General features: G+C 51.9%; 1 protein-coding gene across 2 annotated transcripts; it reads right to left on the reverse strand.

Annotated features, from left to right (window-relative positions):
• Positions 1-13,606: 13,606 nt before the first annotated feature.
• On the reverse strand, positions 13,607-27,014 carry PGF (placental growth factor). 2 transcript variants are annotated; one of them, XM_046647586.1, is made up of 7 exons: positions 26,626-27,014; positions 25,378-25,420; positions 20,858-21,054; positions 19,993-20,069; positions 17,893-17,922; positions 17,725-17,787; positions 13,607-14,771 (listed from the first exon to the last, which is right to left on the reverse strand). In XM_046647586.1, the coding sequence occupies exons 1-7, from the start codon at positions 26,698-26,700 to the stop codon at positions 14,744-14,746; spliced, it is 513 nt and encodes a 170-aa protein (XP_046503542.1). In that variant the 5' UTR covers positions 26,701-27,014; the 3' UTR covers positions 13,607-14,743. The 2 variants fall into 2 exon arrangements, with proteins under 2 accessions (XP_046503542.1, XP_046503543.1); XM_046647587.1 differs by lacking the exon at positions 17,725-17,787.
• Positions 27,015-27,860: the final 846 nt, after the last annotated feature.

Below are 27,860 nucleotides of genomic sequence, written 5' to 3' on the forward strand. Positions count from 1 at the left end.
TGCCCCCATTGAAGGCCAGCCTTCCACTTGGAATCAATCTTGCCTGGTCACCTACTCCAGGACACTGCTCCAGCAATCCTCCCCTCTCCTACATGGTTCATTTTTGCTCCCACTGGATCATTCCCATCTGATACAAATATAATGCTTATTCTCTCATCTTAAAAACAAAACAAAACAAAAAACACTTTTGTCCTCACTTCTCTATCTACCACCCTAGGTTTGCAGCAAAACTCCTCAAAAGAGGTGTCTATACCTGCTGTCTCCAGTTTCTCTTCTCCTACTCTTTCTTGAACCCACTCTGATGAGGCTTTCTTCCTCAACATTCCTCTGAAATTGCTCTTGGTCAGGCTACCGATGATCTCCTAGTTGCTAAACCCAATGGTTGTTTCACAGTCCTCACCTTACTTGACCTCTCAGGAGCATCCGACCCAGGTGATCACAACCTGTTCTCTGTGCACTTTCTCCCCAGGCTCCCAAGACCCATACTGTCTTGATTGCCTCCTGTCTCGCTGCAGCCTCTTCTCCATCTCAGTTAATGGCTCTTCCCCTCCTCACCAACTTCTGAATGTTAGAGTGTCTCAGGGCTCAGTCCTTGACATCTTCTTCCGTCTCTCTATCTTTGCTCTCTTGATGAACGATTGCACCTAATCTCACGTTAAATAGTATGTTTTCATACACTGACGATTCTGTATATCTATTTACAGATATCTTATATCTTCTGTATCTCTTAGCCTTCTCTACCAAACTTAAGTATTTAAGAGTCTAATAAAACATCTCAAATTCAACGAGCCTGGAACTAAACTCTTAAAACACAGCCTAGATAATTATAGAAAACATTTGCAAATCAAATATCTGATAAGGGTCTAGTATTCAGAATATAGAAAGAAATTTTACAACTGAACAATAGAAAGACAAATAATATAATTTAAAAATGGGCAAAGATTTGAGTAGAAATTTCTCCAAAGAAGATATACAAATGGCCAATAAGCAGTTAAGAAGATGCTCAACATTTTAGGCCATTAGGGGAATGCAATTAAAACCACAATGAGATGCAAATTCACACCCACTAGGATGGCTAAAATAAAAAAGATAGACAATAACAAGTGTTGGCAAGGATCTGGAGAAATTGGAACCATCATACGTTGCTGGTCAGAATGTAAATGGTGCAGCTGCTTTGGCAAACAATTAGAAAGTTCCTCAAAAAGTTAAACATAGAGTCACCATATGATCCAACAATTCCCTCCTACTTGTATACTCAAGAGACCTGAACATATGTCCACATGAAAACGTATACATGCATGTTCACAGGAGCATTATTCATAATAACCAAAAAGTGGACAACCCACAAGTCCATCAATTGATGAATGGATGAATAAAATGTGATACATCCATACAATGGAATATTATCCAGCCATAAAATAGAATGAAGTGCTGATTTGTGCTACAACATGGATGAACCTTGAAAACATTATGCTGAGTGAAAGAAGCCAGACACAAAAGGCCACATATTGTATGATTCCATTTATAAAAATTTCCAGAATAGGCAAGTTCATAGAGACAGAAAGTAGATATCAGGGAGGGAGGAAACAGGAGTAGCTAATGTGTATGGGTTTCTTTTGGGGGGGTCAATACGTGTTCTAGAATTAGATGGTGTGATGGTTGTACAACTTGTAAATATGCTAAGAACCACCAAATTCACATTTTAAAGGGGTGAATTTTATGATGTGTGAATTATATCTCAATTTAAAAATTATCATAATGAAAGTAAAAAGAAAAGAAACTGAGCTCTTGATCCTGCCCCACCTGAAACCTTCCTACCTAAAGCCTCTTCCAGCTCCATCCTTCCAATGGCTCAGGCCAAAAATTTTGGAGCTATCCTGGCTTCTCTTATTTTCTTACACCCCACATTTAATCTATTAGCGTATCATAATAGGTTTTCCTTCATAATATTTCCAGAATCTGAGCACTTCTCAACCCCTCCACTGGTATGCCTCTTGTAGGGGCATCTTCATCTCATACCTTATCTACTATTGGAGATGCCTCCTGGCTTCCTGTTTCTGCCCTTGCCACCCTAAAAGCAGTTCTCAACACTATCTCAGAGGGGTGCTTTTGAAATACCAGTCAGATTCTGTCCCTCTTCTCCTCAAAACTCTGCAAGGGGTCCCATCTTATTCCAAGAAATCTGAAAGTCCCTACTGTGACCGCCAAGGTCCTCATTGCAACCCTTTCCCACTGTTTCTCCAGCTTCATCTCCTACCAACCTCTCTTGCTCAATTCCAGCCAGTCGAGCTTCCTCACGGCTTCTGGAACATACCTGGCAGCTCCCTGCCCCTGCTTTGAGTCATTGCCCTGATGTCACTTTTTTGAGAGACCTACTCTGACTACACCCTCCCCACACCTCCATTCTCCCTTACCCAGCTTGCTTCTTTTCCATTGCACTCAACACCAATAGCATGCTATATAACTTACTTATTTATGTTTATATGTTTATTTTCTTTTCTCCCCTCAGTGTAAGATCCACGTGGGCAAGGACTTTTATCTGCTTTGTTCACTCATGTATCCCAAGTGCCTAGAACAGCATCTGGTACATAGAGAGTGTTGCTCAATAAATATTTGCTGAATTGAATGAATGAACTCTGAAAAACGAGAAGGAATTAACCAGAAAGTGTTTGGAGAGAGCAATGGAGGAGAGTGTTCTGGGAAGAGAAACAACATGTCTAAATGCCTTAACAAATTAAGGAAGAAAAATAACATTTGCACATCAAACAGATGGCATAAAATCATTTGATAAAATTTAACACTCATTCTTGATAAGGACAAACTCTTTACTTAAACTTTAAACAAACTCATGAACTTCTTAACTTGTAGAAGGATTATCTACCAGAAACTTAGAGCAAACGCCATCTGTAATGGTGGAGCATTAGAAGCATTCCCATGGTCCAGTTGTCCTTCTGGCATATGGTAGCATCACACTTCTCTACCCCTTTCGAAGTTAGGCTTGCCCACAGGACGTGATTTGAAATGCTAGTGGACGGAATGTGAGTCATTTCAGGGTGGAAACTTCAAAAGCCAGCGCATGCTCCCCCTTGCCCTTTCCTCCGTGACCATGGATGCTCATGTCCATGGAGGCACGGAGGCCCCATCAGCCTAGGGCTCTGAGAAATGACAAAAAGGAGCTCTTCCTGGTACCATGCCTTGTGTTGGACATGTGATGTGAGAAATAAATTTTTATTGTGTTGAGTCACTAGATTTGGGGATTGTTACTGCAGCATTTCTTGACCTGCCTTGAATGATACGCCCAGTGCAGTCAGAAATGAACCAATGCTTCTACTCTTCAACAATATCCTGGAAGTTACAATTAACACAGTAAGAAATTAAAAATAAACAAGAGGTTTAAAGATCGGAAAACAAGAGGCCAAACTGCCATTTGTGATGATATGATTATCCACTTGGAAAACCCGCAGCAACAACTGGTGAGTCCAGCAAAGCGGCTGCACACCAGATCAATATTTACAAATCGAGAGCTTTCCCATATATCAGCAATAACAATTTGAAAATGTAATAACAATTTTAAAATCCCATTCACCATAGTAACAAAAACTATGAAATACTTAGGAATAAACTTATTAGAAATATATAAGACCTTCATGGAGAAAAGAATAAAAGTTTATTGAAAGACACAAAAAAGACCCAAAAACATGGAGAGATGTGTTGTGTTCAATAAGGGGATGACTACCATTGTAAAGATGTTGCTTCTCCCCAAATTGATTTAAAACTTCAATGTAATCCCAATCAAAATACCAAAGGGCTCCTCATAGAACTTGACAGAATGCTTCTAAAATTCATATGTTTATTTATTCGCTTAACAAAACCTTGTGGAAGGCTACAAAGGGTCTGACCCTGTTCTAGGTACTGAGGATCTGGCAGTGAAGAAAACAAACCAAAAAAAGCCTTCACGGAGGTTTCATTCTAATGGAGAAAAACTAGTAATAAACAGACATATAGATACATAATATCTCATGTGATTTTACACAGTATGTATAAACGTGCAACAGTAGCCCGTTGAAAAAGAACAAATGGTGAGGGTTAGGAGCTTGTCTTATCAGATCAAAAGGCATATTAGAAAGCGGCAATTTTGAAAACAGGTGGCATTGGTACATAGAAATAGATGATGAGAACAGACTGGAGTTCAAAAACAACCTCGCACATCTAGGGGGATTTGACTTAGGATAAAGAAGGCATTTCAGATCAGGGGAGCAAGGACAAATTCTTCATGAGACGTGCTGGGACAGTTGACTTAACACATGGGAAGAAAGCATTGATCCCTCCTTTGTACCATATGCAAAACTGAATTCAAATTTCAAATTTAAATTTATAAAAAGAGAACAACTTCAAATTTTTAGAAGAAAGTATCAAAGAACGTCAGCATGATCCTCGGGCAGAAAGTGTCTTTTAAATATTCCCCATGGGGAGGAATATGTAAATTAGTACATTTTGGAGGGTGATTTAACAGAACCATTTAAAGTGGAAATACACATAATCTATGACCTAACAATCCCACTTCCAGATATTTAATCTAGGAAAACACTTGCCCAGATACATAAGGATATTAATTGCAGCATTGCTTGCAATACCAAAAAATGAGAAAAAAATCCAAATTCAATACCTTATGGAAATATCTAATAAAATTGGTATGGTCATATATTGAATTATTATTATCATTCAGCATTTCCAAAGAATGAACTAGAACTAAATCTATGTGTGTGAATATGCAAGATCTCAAAAATATATTGTTGAGTAAAAAGTCAGTTCTGAATGCCACCTACTGTATGATGCCATTTGTATTTGTATTTTTAAAGCACACACACAAAACAATACTATATATTATAGTGTATTCATCAGGATTCTCCAGAGAAATAGAACTAATACGATATATAGATAGATAAATAGATTTCTTTCTTTCTTCCTTTCTTTTTTTTTGCTGAGGAAGGTTCACCCTGAGCTAACATCTGTTGCCAATCTTCCTCTTTTTGCTTGAGGAAGATTCACCATGACCTGATGTCTGTGCCACCCTTCCTCTATTTTGTATGTGGGATGCCTCCACAGCATGGCCACCACCAAGTGGTGTAGGTCTGCGCCTGGGAACCGAACCCAGGCCCCCAAAGCAGAGCATTCTGTACTTAACCACTAGGCCACCAGGCTGGCCCAATAGATGTCTTATTATAAGAAATTGACTCACACAGTTATCGAGGCCAAGAAGTCCCACAGTTTGCCATGTGCCAGCTAGAGACCTAGAAAAGCCTGTGGCATAGAACCAGGCTGAATCTGAAAGGCTGAGAACCAGGAGAACTGGTTGTATAAGTTCCAGTCCAAATCTAAAGGCCTGAGAACCAGGAGAACCGATGGCGTCGTACATCTCAGGCCGAGGTCAGGAGAACATCAGTGTCCAGCTCAGTCAGGCAGAGAGAGCGAATTTTCCCTCCACCTTTTTGTTCGCTTCAGGCCCTCAATGGACTGGGTGATGCCCACCCACATCAGGCAGGACAATCTGCCTTACCCAGTCTATCAATTCACATGCTAATCTCATCTGGAAACACCCTCACAGACACATCCAGAAATAATGTTTAATCAAGTATCCGGGCACCCCAAGACCCAGTCAAGCTGACACATAAAGTCAACCATCACATATAGAAATAGCTAACATCTATTCATCACTTACCGTGAGCCTGGCACTATCCTAATCACTTAACGTGGAACATCTTATGTAAATCTTAAAACTACACTATTAGTTACTATTATTAATTCTTACTTTACAGATGATAAAACTGAGGCAGGGAGAGGTTAAGTAATCTGCTTAAGCTTACACGGTCAGGAAGTAGGAGCGCTAGGAATCAAACCTTAGCAGTTCAGCTCCAGAACCTGAGCTCTGGACCACTATGCTGATCACCTGAAGCTCCTAACAGTGGTGACATCCGGGGAAGGGTGGCCCAGACCTGGACTTGGAGGAGGGACTGGTAGTGGTCAAACAAAGCTCTACAAAACCTGTGATGTTCTGTTTTTAAAGAGCAAAGTAAATTGGCAAATTACTTGTTAAAAGCTAATATTAAAATTAATCAAAATTATTAAAATTAACTTTAAATATATATATTAAATATATGTACATGAAATTATAGCATTGTTTTTCAGAATATAGTGATCAGTGCTACAAGGAAGTAGACAGTGCTCCATACAGCTCTGATGTGGACTAGACCCAGTTTGATGGGGGGGGTGGAGGGCATGGAGGGGGGTGGTTTGGGAGACTCTCCTGAGGAAGTGCCTTTGAGCTGAGTGATGCAGGATGCATGTGTATTAGTCAGCAAGGTTGAGGGGTTGGGTGTGGGAGGCGGGGAAGGGATTTCCTGGCAGAGGAAGCAGCATGAGCAAAGGCCCTGAGGGGGCACCACAAATTCCAGGAACTAAGAAGACAAGACAAATGTGTTGGACCTTAGAGAAAGAGGGCGCATGGCATGAGATAAGGCTGGAGAGGTGGGCAGAGGTCAGACCTCACGGAATCTTCCAGGCTGAGGAAGGGACTGTGAGTTCAAGTCTAAGAACAACGCACACTGTTGAGTAAGATGAAAATTGGAAACGCTGATTGTCACCATGGAGATCCCTGGAGTCACCTTCACAAGGCTGTGTTATGCTAGCGAGTGGAAATGCCAAGAAAGAGTCCGAGAGTGTAGACAACTCTCAAAACGTGTAGATCCAAAGCACAAGAGAAAAATAGGGAGGCCCCTGGAGGGAGGATGTGCAACTGAGGGGTGGGTTTGATTTCTGCTGCTGTTGTAATTTTTATGACGGAAGAGACTTCTATGCAGAAAGACATTTCCACAGGGATGTTCATCATAGCATTGTTTATTATAATAACAACAAAAAAGAGAACCTAAATATTCAATGATGGGTCAATTCATTAAATTGTGGGACATCCAAATGCTGCAATGCAATTCAGTACTCAAAAAGTCATATTATGGAAGAATATCTAATGTCATGGGGAAACGTTTACAATATATTAAGTTTAGAAAGCAAGTTATAAAATAACGAGTATATTATGATCTCGTTTTGGTATCAGAAATTAAGGGTACGTGACAGGATGTCTCCTCCACCTCTTCCTTTCTCCCTGTCTTCATGCCTTGTGGTGGTGGGAGTAGGGGGGTCTTTTGACTTAATGCAACATGATAAAAATTATGCCAAGGGAAGGGATCCACTTTATCAAAAGAGAGGTTTACTTGTCTTGTGGATGCTGCACGTGGGTCCAGGATGGAGCTGGGATGTTGGGAGGGGACAAAGGAATAAGAAGGAAGGGGCTTCTGGCCCCAGCCTAGGCCAACTTTATACCAAAGCTGGAAAAAAATGTATTGCTTGTGTTCTGACTTTTGGAAGAATTTCTGATCGATTATAAAAAAGATTTTTTGGAGGAAGAACTGAAGGAAGACGTAACCTCTCAACATCTGAAACAAGAGGCTGAGTTTCCTGCTGGCTTCAGCAAGGGACAGCTGTGCTTGCAAGGCACAGTCTGAGCGAGGCAGAGAGGTGATCTCACACAGGCTTTGGGGAAGCTCGGAGTTCAGGGACGGGTCAATTTTCAGAGGGTTTAAGAATTAGTTGACCTTTGACCCTGGAAGGCTGGAGCGAGGCTGGTGCTGACTGGTTATTTTCATAACTGATTGAGCACGCGATTTCATGAGCGTGGTTACTGAAACGAGTGGTCACCTAAACCAGGTTTATAACTGGTTCTAAGAGGTACTTGTTATTACGGCCACATAACAATGAGTCTTTTCCTAAGAGGCTGGGAATGTTATCTTCTCAGGGGGAAGGGGAGGGGATGGCAGGGAAGTCTACACACATCTACACATATTTAAAGATGAAAGGTCTCAGGGAAACAGCTCAGGAGACCCTTTGCGGCTGGAGCTAATCTTGATAGGCCAGGGCTGGTTTCTAAAGAAGGATCCCAAAGGCATCTAGAGTCTCCTGGGTTTGCACGTGGGGCTTGGTTGCCAGAGAAGAGTCCTAGCCCCTCCTCAGCCTGCCCAGGTCTGGTGAGAAGTGGTATTTCCAGTTGACCCGGGAGGACAGCTCGAGGATGCACCTCCAGGTTCTGACTGGGCCCTCCCTCCTGAGTGATGGCTTCCATGACCCCACAAGGCTGGCCCTGGGTCCACAAGAGAATGGGAGCCTGAGAGGCCTCAGTCTGCCTTGCCGTGGGGCAGCCATGGCCAGCTGTCAGCCCCCTGGCCAGCTGTCAGCCCCCTGGCCCTCCAGAGACTCTGGGGCTGAAATTCCTTGAGCACATTTTTCACCCTCTCAGTGCTTCCTTCCAGCTTGTCTCGCAAGTGAGAAGACTTCAGAAGGGGATTGTGGCGGAGACAGCTTTGAAAGGGATAAAGAGCTCAGGGAAGGAAGGATATCACCATTACAGTCTAAACCTCAGACCCCAGCTGGGAGCGTCAGGCGGTCACATGTCTGTAAACAACCAGCCCTGCGGGCCTGGGGCTGTGTGAGCCCAGGGGCTCCCCTTACCGTGTTGCCCACATGGTAACTCATGGGTGGCCCAGGCTGACTGCTGGGCTGCGGGGGGTGGGGAGGGGGGGTGGGGGTGGGGGCCGTGGTGGGGGCAGGGGCCTTAGAGGAGAGAGAAGGAGAAAAGGAAGACAGAGCATGGGGTGGGGGTGGGGGGGGCCGGGCAGGGGGTTCTCTCCTACTCTGTCTAAGGACAGGGGCTGATTCTCCTGCCTCGATGAGAGGTCAGTATGGCAGCAGGACCCTCTCCCTGTCACCCAGGTAACACCCTCTCACTGACAGAAACAGGGAGTGGGTCCAACTCTGGGAGGAAGCCTTCAACCTCCTCCCTCCCTGACTGTCCTGCCTGGTGGTTTCCATGGTAACAGAGTCACCTCAGGGATTAGAAACACACCATCTTTTTGGCCTGGAGCCCATTGGTCTCTGAGGTGGGGCCCACAGATGGCTAGCAGGGGCCAGGCCCTTCTCTGCCTCAGTCACAGCCAATGTCGGGGGGAAGGGGGGTGCTCCAGGCTTCCCTCAGGAAAGGGAAGGGTCAGCCTTCACTAGGAAAACAGCTGCTGGGCTCTGGTGCTGACAGACAGCCATCTTTCCACACTGCGGCTCTGTCCTGTCTCCGCCCTGTCTGGAGCCTTGATTTCCCACCAGAGTTTGTGGAGGGGCCTATTCTGCTGACCCACGCTGACCCACCTCACAGATGTCTGGCCTGCCTCTCGGGCTTGGAGCAGACACGGTTCTTTTCCCCTCCTCCCCTGCTCTCCATCCTGAGGAGATGATGTGGTGAGGGGTAGAAAGCACAGGCCTTGGAGACAGATCTGGATTCAATTCTATCTCAGTCACTTACTGGTAAAATGTTAAATTCTGGCTCACTTAACTTTCATGGCTTTGGGGCCTTGAGTCTGGGCCTCAGCTTCTTCATTTGTAAAATGAGAAGGTGGAAACGGATTATTTGTAAATTTTCTTTCAGCCTCGAATTCCAAGATCACGTCACTCTCCTGCTTAAAAATTTCAGTGTTTCCCACTGCTTAGCGAAGCCCTAACTCCCCAGGACGGTGTCCAGGGCCCAGCCTACCTTCCAGCCTTATCCATCACTCTTCTGCTTCACGTGCCCTAAGCATCAGCCAAACTGAACACTTGAAAATCCCCGTGCAGCCATGGGTTTTCCACCTCTGGGTCTTTGTTAACTGGTTGCTCCACCTAGAATGCCTTCCCGGTCATCTCCCCACCCTCAATCTTGCCCGTTCCTCAAGTGACAGCTCACATGCCACTGACTTTGCAAAGCCGGCCCTCATTTTCCCCAGGTGTGAATCATCTCAGACACCTGTGATTTCTTTAGTAGCACTTCATCTGCATCTGCTTAAGCAAGGTGGCCTTCTTTCCTTCTCTTATAACCACCTGTGCATATCTGATTTCTTTGACCAACTTTCTGAGATCAGAGACAACGTCTTACTTCTCTCTGTAACTCTAGCTCATCCAAATAATCCACAGGCCTTGGTCTCTGCCTAGTGTCTCACTGAGTGAGCATCTCTCAGAGAACATCAGGGCCTTCAACATGAGGGAAATGTAACAGCACTTCCCAAAACCCCTCCTTCTTTCCCCAAGTGGTCTTAAATCATCAGAAGCTCCACAAGGAAACCCCAAGCTCTTTCTCTAGATCTGGCCCTGAAGTCTACTTCCCCCTCTGGGCTTACCTTCTCTCTTAGTTCTTAGGTAGATCAACTCAGCCTCTGCAGCTAAGACCTCTCTCCTTATTCTCTTATTTCTTGCAGAACGGGATTTTCTTTGGTAAATGGAGAAACTGGGAAGACATTCACATGCTAATATATTTTGCCTCCTCACAAGTGTCTACTACAAAATGGCTCATCTTAGTAGGCTCAAAACTGCTCATGAATGAATGAATGACCAGGGTAACCAGCCCACATGCAAAATTAGGACCAAACTCTCTGTTTCTCTCCATCTCCAGTACTTCTTCCGAGACCAAGCCACCATAATGGGTTGCCAGGATTTGCTACAGCCTTCTAAGTGATATTTGTACCCCTAGTCTTGTGCCCCTAAGGTCTATTTCTTCATGCAGAAGGCAGTGATCTTTCAAAAATGTACATGATATCACTTCATCTCCTGCTTGAAACCCTCCAATGGTTTTCCTCCACATTATAACAAAACTCAAACTCCTTACCCTGCAAAGCCCTTCATGATCTGGCCTCTGCCAACCTCTAACATCACGTCTCATGTGCCTCCTTCCCTTGCCCATCCTGCTCCCGCCACACTGGAATTCCTTCTAGGCCTTTGCATCAGTGTCTTCTGTTTGGAGTGCTCTTGTCCTCTGTTTTGGAGTGATCTTCGCATGACCAACTCCTTCTTGTCCTTCAAACTTCACCATAAATGTCACCTCCACAGAGAAGCCTTCTGTGACCTCCTGGTCCAGAGTACCTTGCCCCAAACACTCTCTCATCCCCTTTCCTTATTTTCCATTCAGCCTCTATTGCTGCATAACAAACTGCCCCCAAGCGATTTGTGATTATTCTATCTCATGATTCTATGGGTTAGGAAATCCAACATGGCACAGTAGGTAGAGCTTCTCTCTGCTCCATGGGGTCTGGGGCTTCGACTGTGATGGCTGGGAGTTGGAACAGCTGGAGGCCAGCTGAGCATCTCTCCCTCTCATTCTCTCTCTCCACACCTCTGTATGGCTGGCCTGGGCTTCCTTCCAACATGGTGACCTCACGATAGCTGGACTTCTTACATGGCAGCTCAGGGTTCCAAGAGACTAAGGCAGAAGCTGCCAGGCCTCTTAAAAGAACTTGGAACTATTATAGGGTCCCTTCTGTTATATTATATTGATCAAAGCAGACCCAGGTCAACTCAGATTCAAAGGGAGGGAACAGAGACCTCCCTTTTCAAGGGGAGGAATGTCAGAGAATTTAAGGCCATCTCTAATACGCCAGAACCACACTTTGGCAATAAGACACTTTCTTATTAATTTCTTTGTTTATGTGTGTAACTTGCTTATTGAGTAAAGAGTGGGAGTACAAACAAACCAGTTTTTTTCTTTCATTATTGCTTCTAGATGAACTGTATTGATTCTCCTTTTCCTGTCTCTTAACAGCATCTTGAGCAGTTCTTCTAATGTTCCTGTCACTTTAATTCATTAAAGGTCCAGCCCCATCTAGCTGGTCCCTCCAATTTAAGACCAACCCCTTTCCCTCCCCAAGGCAAGACCTGGATTTGGCTCAAGGGAGCGGAGAGGGGCATGGTCTGCCCTTGTACCCGCTTCCCTCTCCACATTCCCTTTCTCTCCTTTCAACCAGGGTCAGGAAGGAGGAATTGGGGAAATTCCCTCTTAGCCATGGCCATCTCTTCTCTGGCTATGAATGTGCCTGACATGACGAGCATCCATATGCCAACTGTCTTGTGGGCACACCGCAGGCCACCCCACAGCACTGTTCCCTGATGTGCTCCTTTCCAGCTCCGCACCTAACCCCCCTACTCGGCCACTGCCCCAATCCTACATGCACAGTCTGCAGCCCGTGGGGTCTCCTCGCCTGTAGGCCTCCTTCTTGGGAGGGGAATGTCATGGCAAGGCAGCTCATGGCCATTCACCTCCCACCATGTCCCCCTGACCTGCAGGAAACCCTTGCTGGATGCTCCAAGGTGTCCCTCCCTCTGTCCTCTGTCACTCTTCAGTTCTCCACTCCCCTCAGTTCCCACTTGGATAGCACATGGGCTAATCTGAATGGCAAATCCAGCTCCAGTGAGGCACGGAGGGAGAAACCAGCAAACCAGGTCTCCAGTGACCCCCCCAGCCCCCCGCCCCACAAAACCCTGGTCTTCTGCTCATGGAGACTGAGGAAGGGGGATCTGGGTGATGTTTGGGACCAGTGGAATCACTTCAGCCATCTCTCAATGAACCCTGTAGGCAGATGTGTTCAGCCTTAAACAGGTTTTCCTTTGTTTTAGAGTGGGGGATACTCAAGACCCCTTTCTCCTCAGCTCTGGGTCCAGTCACCAATTTGAGCAGGAATAAAGCCTACCCAATATCCTGTAACACAGGACTACAGTCTGTCTCTCCACTCCATACAAGATCTGTGAGAGCAGGTCCCTGTGTGTTTTATCCCCACTGGATCCTCGGTGCCCAGGACAGCGTCAGGTACACAGGTGGGGCTCTACGAATACGAAAGAAGCAAATGAGACAGGCCCTCTAGGACCCAAATGACCTGAAAGGACCACTGATCCAGTCAAATGGACCAGTCAGTTCTTTTCCTACTCGTCCGCTGTGAGGCTCCCGGCCATGGATGCAGATCTTTGCATCTGGCCTCCAGGAGCTCCGCGGTTTCTATCTAGGTCTCCACAGGGTTGCTGGCCTTGGTGGGGAGGCTAACCTCCAAGTGGGTGACTTGTGAGGCTGACAGCCTTGGAGATGCTACAGGGGCTGAGCTGGGGTCCCTGGGGCCGAGCTGGAGGCCTGGCCAAGGGGAAGGGGTGCTCTGCTCAGCTCTCAATCTGTCAAAGGCAATGCCTCAGAATGGCTGCAGCCCAAGAGCGGAGAAGCAGGAGAGAAAGTGTGTTCCTTCTGCAAAGTGCATCCCCTGGGGCTGGCCCACACCCCCTCTGTGATCACCAGCCAGAAGCACATTCTGACCAGAGTGTCCTCCAGGGGTGCCCAGGCCTCATGAGCTGCCTCAGCAGAGCCACCTTACCCCACCCCACCCCACCCCGCCCCACCGGACTGTCTATGGCTTCCCTCCAAAGTTGAAGGTGGTCCCCTGCCCCCTGGGCCCCTGAGGGTTTGTCTTGAGCAGCCCCCAATCAGAAAATGGGAACTCCCCTTCCTGCACCACTTATGACATAAAAACAAACACACCTTGTGGGTCACAGGCACATGGGAGTCTGATGGTAAGTGGTTTGGACTGAGGAAAGAAAAAAAGGAATTTTTTTTTGCTTCATGCCAAGGCGTTCAAGAGAAGGCGGAGAAAGATGAGAGGTGAAAGGAAGAAAAAATGGAGCAGCCCCTGGGGATCCCTGCCTTCAGAGCCTGAGCAGCCGGCGACCAGGACCTGAGGAGATGGGGAGCCCCATTCATGCGGGGTCCAGAGGGCCTGGCACTGGGCTGGGGGTGGGGTGGCACTGGGGGTAGGGGAAGGGGTCTGTGCTCCTGCATTTGAGGGTGTTCAGGGGTGGCTGGGGCCAGGGCCCCCCAATTTGGGGTCAAGATCACATCTTGGGAACCACTCCTTATGGGAGGAGCGGACCTTGGGGTTCTGCCAAAAGCAGCTGGGAGGAAGACAGCCCAGGACGCTGCAAGAGCAGGCCGGAGCCACCTCCAGGGCAGGCCGGGAGCCCAGGAGCCTTTCCTCTGTCCGGCTTCCATTCTCTGCTGTTGTCCACTATCCGGCAGAGACACTCCCCTGGAAAAGCTGTTTCCAGACTAGAATAGTTTATTCAAGAGAATCTGGCTTGGCAGTCAGACAGCTACGCAGGGGCAGCTTGCTCCCTGTCCAGCCTGGGGCCCACTCTTGGCCTGTGTCCCTGAGAGGGGCAGGATGGTGACGCCTTGGCCACAAAGAACAATGTCCCAGTACAAGCAGTGGTAAGATATGAGGAGAGACCATAGGGGACAAGGAGTGGCAAAGGCCCCCAGGCAACCACTGTTCTCCAGAGCTGAACGTTCTGATCTCCAGGGTGCGGAGCTGCTGCCAGGAGGAAGCAGTGGGACCCCCCGCACCCCGCCTGCCTTTGTGCCCAGCTGGACTGTGGTGGCCTGAGCAGGCCCCTCCACCCCCACTCTGGGCAGGAGCTCCCAAAACAAAGGCCGCCTGTCGGAGCGGAGCCCAAGGACCAGTAGTGGCAGGGGGTCCCCCTCCCCTTCCCTCGCCAGCCCCCTGCAGACCCCCAGGGCCCCTGGGGCCTGGCCTGCCCCTCACAAAGCCACATGTCCTGCTTCTTCCCAAGCTAAGGCACACACGGGTCTGTGGCTGCCTTCTTTCCTTCTCTCACGTTCTGTTTAAGGCACTGAATTCCTGAGGGTCCTGTCCCTCCCTGCCCCTCATCTCGGAGGGGGCGAGTCATTCAGCAGGGATACAATTGGCTAATAAATAGAGGGCAGGTGCCAGCAGGGAGGTGACCAAGAATGTGACGGTAATAAATACACGAGCTGGGTGTGGGGTCTCTCTCTCCTCCGAGGGGCTGGTTACCTCCGGGGAACAGTATTGCCGCACCTGCAGAGAACAAACACAGACGGGGGATGAGCCCACTGCAGAGGGCGGGGTCCCTCCTAGGGGAGGGCAGGCAGATGGCCGGAGCAGGAGCTGCAGCAGGCAGCGTGGGGAGACTGCAGCACTCCTGGACCTCTGCTTGCACCGACGCCAAGAAGCCAGGAGCTATGCTTCACCAAGCACTTACCCAGCTGCCCCAGCCTGCGCCAAGCACTCTCTCATTTACCCTTAACAGCATCCCATGAGGAAGGCACTGTTACTACCAGCCTTTTGCAGATGAGGAAACTGAGGCTCAGAGAGGTTAAGAAACTTGCCCAAGGTCACTCAGCTAGTCAGTGACAGAGCCAGCTTTGAACCCAATCTGGCTCCATGCACTAATGCCTCTGGTTACTCTGGGACAGCAGTTTTCAAACGGGGCTTCAGGTACCCCTAGATGTACAGGAAGATTGCCCAAGGTGTATGTGAGTACTGATGGTTTTAAAGGAATCAGTTTTCAGCCTCCACGTGTGCTCTGCCTGAAAACTGTCTGCCCGCGACATCTGCTTCCCCACCATCTTCCCCGCCTAAGGTCAGCTTCCCCACCACCGAGCCACACCTGCCCTTCTCCCCCAAGAAAGGAAGGAAGCATCTTGCCACTGCAAACCCTGCTACCGTACTTTGCCCCAAGGTAAAAAAGTATTTTGGGGGGACACACTGAACAAAAGAACAATTTGAGGTGCAGCTATGGAGAAGGGAGATATGGCGAACCACTGGGCAACCAAGCCTTTCACAAGTCAGGCGGTTTCCGAGTCCTTGCTTTCAACAAAACTGAAGAACAACTTGACTGAATTGTCAGCTAATTATGTCAGGAGAAGTCATTTTTGTTGGCACATCACCTTGAGGTTTTTGGCAAAGAACTTGGAAGGAGTTCAAGTGATTGAGTGACATCTAGTTCCACTCACTTATTTACGTGGGTGCGGTTTCTCATCCTTTATCGTCTATAAACAAGGACGGACAGGGAGGGAAGGAGCGCTGGACGCTGTCTTGTCTGGCAGGAGGCAACATTCATTAGCTAATTGAAAAGAGGTGGCCACATCCATCTCATTGAGAGCCACTCCTGATAAGACTGATTGCACTTTCATGTTTAGCATTTATTAAAATGTGATGCATTTGTGCTGATTTGATCAATCTGTACTACTAGTAATTATTGTGAGAATTCACTCCAGGAGAAAATTTAATTTAGAGTTTTATGTTCAAGGGAAATTTTAAATAATTCAGACTTATATACCATTGTTGTGGTGGGTATACACGGCAAGGTGATACATTAGACTTCTGAACATTAAAAAAATATTTCATTAAGCTAAAAGTCTATGGGCAAAGTGAAATGGAAATACAAGTTCAAGAAAAAAAGAAGCAATGTGAATATGCAACTATTAATGAGAGTGTTCATATTTTTTTGTTGTTGCTGTTCATTTTTTAAAAGTGCATGATGGTAAGTAGGAAATTAGGATGTCCTATTCATAGGATAAACCTGAAGAGTTATATAAGGGCTCTATATTAAATATTTATAACATTTAAAAATATTTACAGTATTTTTATATTTATATATAACATGCGAGAAATGATATCCTTTGCAACTATTTACAATTTTGATGGAAAAGTTCAATGTCAACTTAAAAACGAATGGGGCCGGCCCCCTGGCCAAGTGGTTAAGTTCGCGCGCTCCGCCTCAGTGGCCCAGGGTTTCGCTGGTTGGGATCCTGGGCGCTGACATGGCACTGCTCATGAGGCCATGCTGAGGTGGCGTCCCACATAGCACAATCAGAGGCACTCACAACTAGGATATACAACTATGTGCTGGGGGATTTGGGGAGAAGAAGGGAAAAAAAGAAGATTGGCAACAGATGTTAGCTCAGGGCCAATCTTAAGGAAAAAAAAAAAGAACAAGGGAGCACATAGGTTTTTGAAATTCTTTCAGGAGATTCCTGAATGAGACTTTTCAAGAATGCTGTCCTGGCAGATGGAGCAATGAGACACTTTCTATGTGGGGCTGCCCAGCCTGGGGGCAGCCCTGCATTGACTACACTGCCAGCTCCTTCTCCAAGTTGCTGCCTGGGCCCAGGGGAGAAAGAAGGGCCACATGTCTTCAGGGAACCAACTTCCCCAGAATCCCTGTCTACAGGGAGTGGGGTGGAAGTCTCTGCTCACGGAGGGGCAGGCTCATGGGGTGGGGCTTGGGTGAGCTCCAATCCCCTGGCATGAAATGCCTTCCTGGGGTCTTAGAGGGGGAGGAGACAGGCCCTGAAGGAGAAGGGCAGTGTGAGTGAGTTCCAGTGCATATGAAATATTTTATTTTTACTATTTACTCCCATGGATTCGGGTTTTCCCTTCTCTAGTCCTTCTACCTCAGCCACACCCCGGCCTGGACTCCAGCCTGGGACTCCAGGTATGAAGCCAAGATAGGCAGGTAACATGGAAAGGGAAAGAGGAAGTGAGTGGACCCCAAGGCCTCCTGGGGGTGGGCAGAAATACTGGCCTGGGAGCCAGTGAGGGGTTGCACCTTTCCCAGGGCCGCCAGGAAGCAGCTATGGATAAGTTTTCAGCTGTTGGACTTTTCCAACAACTTTTCCAGTGTAAGCACTGGAGAGCAGGAATCTTGTCGGTTTGGTCACTGATGAATCTGGCACACAGTAAATGCTTGGTAAATATTCACAGAATGACTGACTGAATGCTTGCTGGGCCCTTGACCCCTCATTCTCCACACAGAGGAAAACTAGACTCAGAGAGGTGACATGACTTGCTGGAGGCCACACAGAGACTCAGGGCTAAGCCAGGACAAGAACTAAGGTCTCCTGATGACTCCTGGGTCCACTGCCTGGGCCTTGCTTTCCCCTTCCGACCACTGACCCCTGCTGGCAGGGCGGGGCTCCCCTCTGGCCCAGCCTCCTTGCCATCCATGGTCCCCCCTCGCACTCACAGGTGGCAGTCTGTGGGTCTCTGCTTCTCTCTCTTCCTCTTCCCCCTGCCCTTGGGTCTCCTCCTGCAATAAGCCAAAAGCGTCAGGACAAAGTGGCTGGGGGCCCCCATGCTAGGACAGGGACTGGCAGGCCCGAGAAAAACCTGGAGCCCCAGCCAGACCACTTACCTTTCTGGCTTCATCTTCTCCCGAAGAGGCCTAGGAAAACAGATAGAGAGAGAGGCAGGGGAGAATCAGGCGAGAGGTAAGTGGGGGCTTCCTCCCTACCCCTGTAGCTCGCCTCGGAAATGCCAGTCCTGGCCCTGCAGTTGGCAATGTAGCCACTAGGGGGTAGCATGGAGCTAGCGAGGGAGAGACAGCCAGAGGGCTCTGGGCTTCAGCTCCACTCAAGACTCTGGTGACCTCCCCAAGAGAGGTACCAAATCCCTCTCCCGGCTCCTCTCTACATCCTTCTGCTCCTCAGCATCTTGGCATCAAGTCTGGGGACCTGTGAGCCTGTTCTCTGTTGCCTTCTCTGGTCACTTCCTTCCCTGGCTCCTGCCCTGCCTCCCAGGGTGCACTCTGGGAGTCTCCTCAAGGACAGTGAATAAGGGCCAAGGCCATGGACTGGAGGATGGTTGGCACGAGCTAAGGCTGCCTGTCAGGGCACAACTGCCACCCCTGCCCTGGGGATGTGTGACGCTGCAGGCAACAGCACGGGGAGTGGATGAGGGCAGGGTGAGGGGAGGTGAGCACAAGCCCCATGGTCACCAGGCATGTCCTGGCTCTGCCTCCCGGCACTGTGGCTGTTGGCCCAGAAGCAAGAAGAAAGGTGTCCCTGTTGCCCAGCCCATTGGAAGGGGACAGGGCCTCAGTCTTCCCTGGGAACGGGGCTGGGGGCGTGGGACAGTGTATTAACAGTCTGCTTCGGGGCCAGGGAATGCTGCCCTGGGCTGGCTGTCTCCCTTGGGAGCCAGGGCATGGTACTGGGGCCTCCTGGGACAGCCTGGCCATGTGTCTGCCATCTTGGGCAAGTCAGAGACACCCTTGGAGCCTCAGTCTCCTGGTCTGCCTGCCCCAACAGAGTGGCTATGAGGGCATAGTTGAGGTAGAAGGTGAAAGGTCACCATCTGGCACTGTGCCTTGGGGGGTTCACTACTGAACGACTGTCATATGGCTAAGCCCTGGCTGGGAGGGACTGGAGGAAACAGATCGAGGCAGGGCCCCCAAGAGCAGTACAATAAAGAGGGCCTAGAGCCTGGGTTCAGGTCCAAAAAGGGCAGCCAGAGCCCTAGACACTAGGCAGGGCCAAGCCCAGGGCAGCACTGGGGCTCCTAGAGCATGTGGTAATGGCCATGAGAGGCAGCAGGAAAAAAGGGCAGGCTTAGGGGAAGACAGGCTGGGGGTCGTGCACTAGCAGTGGCAAATCATGCAACCGGACCAAACCTTAGTCTCCCCATCTGTAAAATGGGGATGCCAAGAGTACCTACCTCCCAGGGTGGTTCTGAGAGCAGATACCTTGTCTGTCTTGCTCACCACTGTATCCCAAGCATCTAGGACAGTGCCTGGCTGCGGTAGGCACTCAATAAATGTTTGTTGAATAAGTGAGAAAAGTGCCTCGTGTGGGGCTAGGCACAGAGTAGATGCACAATAAGCGGTAGTCCTCCCCTCTTCCTGCCCCAGGATAGGGCTCAGGACCCCAGTCTGGTGCCTCCATTGTGGCCCACTGGCACCAGGAGAGCATCTCTGCCCATTTCTCTCTTCCCTCAGCCTGGTTGGCGGTGCCAGGCCGGCTACTCCTGGTAACGAATGTTCAGGGTACCCTGGGCATGGGCAGCGAGACTGGCACTGGGCAGAGGATTTGCCAGGTGAGGACTCAATTCTAAGGGAAGCCCAGTGCCTCTTTCCTTCTGCCCCGTCCTTCCACCAGGGCTTGTCCTTCTCTGCGCTCCTCTGCCCAGCTGCCCCCTCCCAGGGGCACCAGCCTGGCCAGAACGAAGTCCCAGCTTACAACGTCTTTGCCCAGGTGCCTCTTCCAGGGCTGGGCAGCAGCCTCCCATCTCGGGGAGGAGGTGACATGCTCCGAGCCCCTGAAAGTCTGGGAGGGACCCAGGCTTCCTCTGCCCCTGTAGCCCTGTAGCTTCTCAACAGCTGTGCTCCAGCTGCTGGGACCACCTCCCCAGGCAAAACCGGCCGATGGTGGGACAAAAGCCAGCCGGGAAGGAAGTGCAGGCTGCAGCTGAGGCTGCCAGTTGCATGGGTCCTGTCCCTACCACCCTGAGGACCTACCTGCACTCGCAGCGCACGTGCTGAGAGAAGGTCAGCTCCACGTAGGAGGGCCGGTCCCCAGAGCGGATCTTCAAGAGCTGTAGGGAGAGAAAGGTTGGATGCCTGGATTGGGGGGGTGGCCAGTGGTTTCCAACACTCTCTCCATCCTCTCCGTGGGGGGAGGACAAGACTCCCTATTCCTCACCAGCCTTTGGATGCAGGCCCTCATTCTGCTTTAAGGGTGGGGCAAACAGCCCTCCTACCTGCATGGCCATCTGAGGGACACCCCTGTCCCTCCCCACCCAGGGCCACCAGCATAGCCATAGTGTAGGAAGGGGGCCCATGCTCTGCAGTCAGAAAGACCCATGTTCAAATCTCGGCTCTTTCACCTGCTGAGCAAGTGAAATAACATCTCCGAACCTCAAGTTCCTCATCTGTGAAATGGGAACACTTGTCTTGAAGGAATGAGAGTTGAGGTAACACCTATGAAGGGCCTGGCACAGTGCTTGGCATTGTTCAGAAAGCACTCGACAAACCATCGTGTGTGTACGTGCACGTGTGTGCGTGCCTGCGTGCAAGCAAAGTGCAGGGCCTGAGCTGGCTTGAGAGGGCGCCCGATGCTCCTGGTACAAACAGAGGCTTCTTGAATCTGAGCGGATTTCTTTTCCAACCTCAACCAGATATCCTGGGTCCTGGGGGAGGGCTAAGCCAGGGCCTGAGTAAGCTGGTAAGGGAGGAGGTGAGTGGGCTCAAACCCCGGGCGGGGGCTCAGGAAGGAGGGCACTGTGCTGGAGTCAGTTCCAGTCCTGTGACCTTGGGCTGCCCTCCTTCCCTCGCTGGGTGGCCCCCTGAGCAGGCCAGGGCATGAGGAGGGGACTCTCCCTACCTGCATGGTGACGTTGACCGTCTCCACGGGCGCACAGTGCAGGTTCTCATCACCACAGCAGCCAGTGCAGCGCAGCAGCGAGACGCAGGATGGGCTGAACATGTGCTCCACCTCGCTGGGGTACTCGGACACGATGTCCACCAACCTCTCCAGCGTCCGGCAGTAGCTGCGGCCCCACACTTCATGGAAGGGCACCACTACGAGGAGGCACAGACAGCTGGGTCAGGCCAGGAGGGGCCTGCTCCTCGAAGCCCCAGCCCCAGCTCCCCAGGTCCTGCAGGGCCTTCCAGGTTCAGCCTCCACCCCCTCCTCCACGAAGCCCCCAGCCTATCTGAGCTCCCTCTGCTCCGAGCTCCTGACGTGATCCCTCTGGGAGGACTGTTTCCCTCTTGGCTCATCTGCTGGATGGAAATGCCAGTGGAACAGAATTTCTCGGGGCCCTGAGCTGTCTGCTCTGTTCTCAACTCAGGCTCGCACATCTGCCTTGGTGTCTCTGGAGCTCTGAGGAGCAGCTCTGGCAGCTCCCCAGGCCTTCTGGGTCTTTCTCAGGCATGACCCGGTGCTTCCTTGGTCTTGGAGAATTTGCAGCAAACAGTCAGTTCTGCGAGTTCTGCAAGATTGGCTTGCAGAGTCCCACAGGGAGGGTTAGCCTTCCCCTTAGCCCTTATTTCCCCCCCGCCCCCCCGCCCCTCCAGCGGCCCTGGACCAGCTCTTCTGCCTGGCAGCCAAGACCAGCCAGCCACGTGCTCCATCCCCACTCGCCATTTTAGTCGGACCAACCCTTGCACCAGTGGATGCCGCATCACCATAATTCCCACCTTTGGGCTCTGCTCCTTGCCCCCTTCTCATTTCTAACCAAATAAAGCCCACCAGCCGTTTCTCAAGGCCCACCGCCACCTCCTCCCAGAAGGCTTCTCCAACTTTTCCAGCAGGAACAGATGTTCCTCCTTTGAGCATAACTCGGCCCTGAGGGCTTGCTTTATCTCGCCCACTGGTGGCTCTTATCTCCTTTACAACCAAGTTGAGGCTCCGTGAGGACAGGGCCCCAAGCCTCCGGTAAACAGAGGCTAAGTAAGAACTGATTGATTAGATGACAGTACACTGAGGATTATCAGGGATGTCCCGGACCACCACAACGTCCTGGTGGTTGTGACCAGGATCTTTTAGGGGCTGATCTGGAACCTCTCAAAAGATGCTGCTCTTTCAGGGGAAGGCCTGGGGCCTGGCCCCAAATGGAGGCTCCCAGGAAGTGAGTAGCTAAAGCCAGGAGACTTGGCTTCTAGTCCTGGCCCTACACTGGCTGTGTGACCGTGGGGAAGTCACTTAACCTCTCTGGGTATATCAGTTTCCTCAGCTGGGGAAAAAGAAGGCTGGGAGCAGATGGTTGCTAAGCTCTCTCCCAGCTCTGACGACGGTCTGTGACTTTGCGCACACATCCCAACCCAGCCTTGAGACTGTGGCAGAGAAACATCTCCAGCCCTGGGTCATCCTGCCCTACACCTGCTGGTCATCCTCAGCCGGTGGGGGAGGGCAGGAAAGCTGGGCTACCTGGGGACCCTGCAGCCTCTGCCCTAGAGCAATGGCCTCTCCTGGCAGCCCCTCGCTTCCTTCCACGGCCCTTCCTAGGAGGCAGAAGGGGCCGAAGTCCATTCCATTGAGCCTCTGAGGACGTGAGTCTCAGAGTAATCTCAGAGGAAAAATAAACTTCAGCCCTCGCAGAGGCCCTTGGGAAAGGCTGCAAGCTGGTGGAAAATACCCAGGAGGCGGTGTGTCCACGTGGAGCTGGCAGAGGCGGCCACAGAGGCAATAAACCGTGCTTATCTGAGCGTCTGCTGCTCCATTCTGCCCTGTCTGCTCAGGGGGCACTAGGACTAGGTCCAGGAATGGGAAGGGGACCAGACGCTTCCCCTGAGCCCACCTCTCCAGCCACAGGGACATTCTCCCTGGATCCTAGAGGCGCTCTCCCTCTAGGCAGCCCCAAAGCCTGGGGGAAGGCGGCCTTTGCAGTGCGAGGTCAGAGGAGCACCTCCCCATCCTAACTCCATGAGCGCGTGTTTAGTCTAAAATCTTCACGAGCACCATGTAACTCTAGCGCTTAATCTCCGCCTTGGAAAACATAAATAACAGCAGAGAAATAGCCAGCTGCCAAAGTGCCACAGGAGGCTCAGGCTCCTGCCCTGGGACCAGCCATCAGGGAGGGGACAGCAGCAGAGAAGGGGCACCCCAGTCCCCTACCATTCCACCAACAGACTCCCACCCGGCTGGGCCAGGTTAAGCAGAGCCGGCTGGGCCTTGGCGGTAGAAGAGATTTCCTGTCTTCACCCCCACACCCCACCATGCAGACTGTGTCAACAGGTCCCAGGCTCCAGGGCCCCGAAATCCACCACTTTCTGGGCCACATGGCCAGACCATGCTGGGGGAGGGCTGAAAAGAAGGTGGGCTGGGCCTGGTTTACCTGGCAGCCCCCGGGAAAGAGGGCAATTCATCGGTGGAGGCCGCTGCATGGGTGTGAGAGAGAAACAAAGGGGGCTGGGCGAGGGGCCAGCTGAGGGAGCATGCGACCGCTCCCAGATGTGGGCTGAGCCCTCAGGAAAGAACTCTGCTCAGCTGCTCCTGAATGCACTTCCTCTGGCCCCAGACCTGCTCCAGAGGCAGGGGTTGCAGGGAAAGGAATGGGAGACTGTGGCCCAGTCAGGCACCTGAGTGGGGCTAGGCGGTCCCACAAGGGCCACAAGTGGGCCCTCAGCTCTCCCGCCGGCCCTATAGGTCTCCCACCTGGCTCCAGCTGCCTACCACCCAGGACAGAGGAGACCCAAGAAGGGAAATGTTTAATCCTGAGAGCAAGCTTCTGGAGAGGCTGCTGGGGAGGGGCCCTCGGGCTGTCTCAGAGCTGCTGGCCATCAGCCTGAGCCCAGCAGGTGTGCTCTCCATGGTCACTGGCGGGGCACACAGCCAGCCTGCCTCAAGGGACAGCCTGCTCATGCCTGCTCAGCCATGAGCCATGGGGAGGCCTGGTGCCATGCACTCGGCTCTGCCACATATACTGAGGAGTATCTGATGCTTTAGATGACCCCAAGGGCCTCTCTGAGCATCAGGTTCTTTATCTATAAAATGAGGAGAATACAAATGCCTTCCTAGTTCACAGCCTGTGCTCAGCATAGAATTCTGGTAAACGCCCAACGCTATTATTAGAATAGTAATAGTAAAAATCAATGTCCATGGCTGCAAAGTGCAGACCACGTTGTCTCTTGTCTGGCATTTGTGGGAGGGCATGGCATTTTCAGATTTTGATAGCTGGGGTCCAAAGCTCATGGTACTTCCCCTGGCCACCATAGAGGCTTCCTGACTGATGAGGTTGACAGGTGAGCTGCCCTAAGGAATTGACACTTCCAGGCCTCCTCACGCTGGTCCCTGGGAGATATATATACTCCTGTGACTCCTCTAGGGAGTCAGATAATCCTACAATCTTAGAAAAATAACCTGAAATATCATGTAGTCTAAGGCTCCCATTTTACAGATGAGGAAACTGAGACTCAGATTTCTTTGGTAGCTGTTGCCTGAAATACGCTGAAAGCATCATAAAGGCCATGGGGTGGAGATGGGTGATGGGTCCCTCCCCAAACCCCAGAGGGCACAGCAGGGGAGGGGGAGGGCGTCAGTGAAGTCAAGGGCTGCTACCTCCCCCACCACTCGGTGCCCAAGTGCCCGCAGGCAGCTGGTGGGCGGGCAGGCAGGCCAGCAGAGAGAGGGTGTTCCCAGCCTGCGGAGGCTATCACACGCGTGCGTGTGCACGTCGCTACACACTCCCTCTCCCCTACACGCACAGTAGGAAGCCTCAGCAGTGGTGTGTGGACTCGCCGCACGTCTCGGAGAGGCCGGGAGGGAGGAGCGAGGCAGGGGGCCTGGCATGCACCTCCTGCCTTCTGCACGTATGCCTTTTTGGCAAACATGTTGCCCTTTGAAGATTTCCTCTTGATGCCACCCGGGGTGGGGAGTGGAGGGGTCAGGGAGGGCCCGACTCATGTTCTGTCTGTTTGTAATCAATGGAAAGGCCTCGTCAGATCGCTGCAGACGGGCCAGGGCTGGGCTGCTGGGAAGGTCCCCTCAGCCCTCACTGATCCCCTTGACTGATGGCCCACGGCATCCACTCCCAGACCACCAGTGTGGCCCCCAGCACTCACTGCCCGAACTGCCCTCCAAGACCCCATCTGGCCCCTTCCACATGCTGGGAAGGCACTCTGAGCCAACTGGATGCACCCTGGGCATACTGGCCCCAGCCCTGTTCTCTGTGTGCTGGGTGACCCCGGCCCAGGAATACACCTCTCTAGGCCTCTAGGTCACAACGGGGGAGCTCTCAGGCCCTGCCAACCTCATCAGCCAGGATGTCAGGCAGCTTGCAGATTCTCTCCAACTCAGTCTCAGCCAATACCCACCCTTCATGCCAGTCTCTTCCCATCCTCCGCAGAGGCCTGGGAGGGAGGGCTGGATGAGCACACATACCCCCAGCCCAGCCGGCTTACCTTCCACCTCTGACGAGCCGTTCCCAGCAGACAAGGCCCACTGCTGTGGACAGAAAGGTGCAGAGATGAGGGAACCACTTGGGTCTCTGCGCTCTGGGGCCAAGTGTGTTGACAAGAACGTAGAGGCCCCTCTGGGCTCTTTTCCCACTGCTGCACACACTCTCTGCTCAGTCTCAGAGCCGCCTCTTTCCAGGTGCAACTAAAGACTCACTGGACCCTGGGTGGTCCCACCCCTCTCTTTGGCCTCAGTTTCCTCTTTTGGAAAGGGTGGCAGGCTGGAGGCTTTGGAGACTTTGTTTTCTGTGCCCCAAAGATCTTGCAATCCTTTGGGGTCTCCCTTCCACCCAGCCCTGCTGGGCCCTGTGCAGCCCGCCTTGGCTGGGTGCCAGAGCCCAGGGCGAGGTGATCAGCTAGTGGGAGCCGAGGGGCTGGAGCGGGTGGCGCCATGAGCTGGTGCTGCCGGTAACGTTACACCTCTGGCCAATCCTGCAGCCAGCAGATGGGTGGCGGTGGTGGGGCTCTTCCACCCCTGTGGGACCGCCCAGCCCACCCACTCCTGGGCTGGGGCTGGGGACTCCCGGGGCAGCAGGACAGCGTAGTGGGAAGGGAGCTCATGGGCTTTGTCAGGATTTCACTGCCCAAGCTGGCTCCCGGCCAGACTCACCCGGCTCCTGGGAAAAGGGCCCTGCTCACTTCCCCAGGCCCTGCACTGAGGACCTCCGGCTGCCCACCCTGGAAAGAGGGCACAGCATGACCTCCTGTCTCACCCCCAGCCCACCCAGGAGCCCTGGGCTCAGCCCAGAGCACTGGTGGGGGCAGGGCCCAGCCTCCCCACCAATGGCCTCTTCAGCAGGCTTTCCCTCTGTCAGGCCAGGTCAGAGGTCCTGGGGGTGCCTGCCTTGTCACGGGGCCTCGACCCTGACCACAAGGCCAGGGACCCGCCTGTGATTAGTGGAGAGATGCTTTTAGCAAAGCCACCAGAGCTCCAGGGGCCAGACAGGAAACCTCCCTCCCTTCCCTGTGGCTTCCCTGCCCCCCACCAAGACAGACCCCGGAGCTAGAGTCTGGGACAGTGCAGCCTGAGGTCTCCTCCCAGACGGCATGGTCCAGCTGGCTCCTGGGAAGTGTGTGGACATCCTTGGAGGAGCCACTCCCCAGAGTGAGTCTGTGATTTCAGAGCCCCTGCTTCTAGTGCTGGGGGTGGGAAGGTCAGGGGAGCCAGGCTGGGGTTGGCGGGGTGGGTCTTACCTGCGGGGGCACAGCAGGCAGCGCCAGCCCAGCCAGGAGCTGCAGGAAGCAAGTGAACAGCCTCATGGCAGGCATCTTCTCAGACGTCCCAAGCCAGGAGGCTCCAAGGGAAAACCACCATGCTCGCCCCCCTGGGGAGGCCCTAGCACAGGAGGAGAGGAGCTGAATGGGGGGCCGGATGCCCCCTCACTGCGACCTCGAGGTCCCCGCCGGTGGCCTGAGCATCTTCTGCAAGCCCTGGGGAGTCGGGAGCCGGCAGGTAAGGCTGCGGCTGGGGAACCTGATGCGGAGCGCCCGGCGGGGCGGGGCGGCGGGGGGCAGGCGGGTCCCTGGGGAGGGTCCGTCGGGAGCCCAGAGCGATCCCCCTTCTCTTATGGCTGGCAGCGAGGATGCGGCTTCCTTCTCAGACAGCAGCTCCCTTCTGGGACTGAAGCTTTTCGGCTGCTGGGTTTCAGGGGCCGTGAACGGGGCGGGGCTGCGGGCCGGCCCCGCCCACTGCCGACGCCGCTCCAGACCCGAGTCCTAGGGAGCGCCTAGCGCCGGGCCGGCCCGGAGGTGGCCGAGGCGCAGAGCTGAGCGCGCCGGCCCCGCAGCGCGTGCAAGGGGCGCTCCGCACGCCGACCCTTAATGCCCCGCCGGGGCCCGCCGGACCGAGAGCATGCAGTGCCGGCCGGCGGAGAGGGGTTCACAGCTCTGTTCCCCTCTTCTAGGCCGGCCACCGGGAGTGGGAGCATCCAGATGTGGAGCCCAACGTCTGCAAACGAGGTTCGTGACCTTAGCGGCCTCTGCGGAAACTACAGTCATTTGGTCAGGCCCTTCCACCTATGTCATCCCCACAATCCTCAGGGGCGAAAGGATTATTAACCTTATTTTATAGATGAAGAAACTGAGGTTCCCAGAGTGCCCCTGCCTGTATATGTTGTGCAGACATATGCACACTTGAAAAGTGAGTGTGTGTGTGTGTGTGTGTCTGAGGAACTGACAGAGAAAATCCAAGCCGCGTGACTCCAGAACTGTCTCTCCACCCCATGCACCATCCTCCTGGTCAGGCTTTCAGACAGCAGGGTAGCCCAGCTGTGGGCACCTGGCTGGGGGTCCAGCACTCATTCCTCCTGTGGGAAGCAGTTTGCTCAGGCCCTCCCTGTGAGGCCGCCACATGTGGGTTGGAGAGTGGCCTAGTGCAGCATTTCCTCCTGGTTGGAGGAGGAGGAGGAAATGCTCCAAGGCGTCAGGGG

This window comes from Equus quagga, chromosome 20, assembly GCF_021613505.1.
Source record: "Equus quagga isolate Etosha38 chromosome 20, UCLA_HA_Equagga_1.0, whole genome shotgun sequence".
Lineage (NCBI taxonomy): Eukaryota > Metazoa > Chordata > Mammalia > Perissodactyla > Equidae > Equus > Equus quagga.

Coding starts and splice junctions, on each gene's coding strand:
- PGF (XM_046647586.1), bottom strand. CDS start 26,700: ATGCCTGCCATGAGGCTGTTCACTTGCTTCCTGCAGCTCCTGGCTGGG. Junction 25,421..26,625: donor TGCCTGCTGTGCCCCCGCAG/GTAAGACCCACC, acceptor TTCTGTCCACAG/CAGTGGGCCTTGTCTGCTGG. Junction 17,788..17,892: donor GAGAAGATGAAGCCAGAAAG/GTAAGTGGTCTG, acceptor GGCTTATTGCAG/GAGGAGACCCAAGGGCAGGG.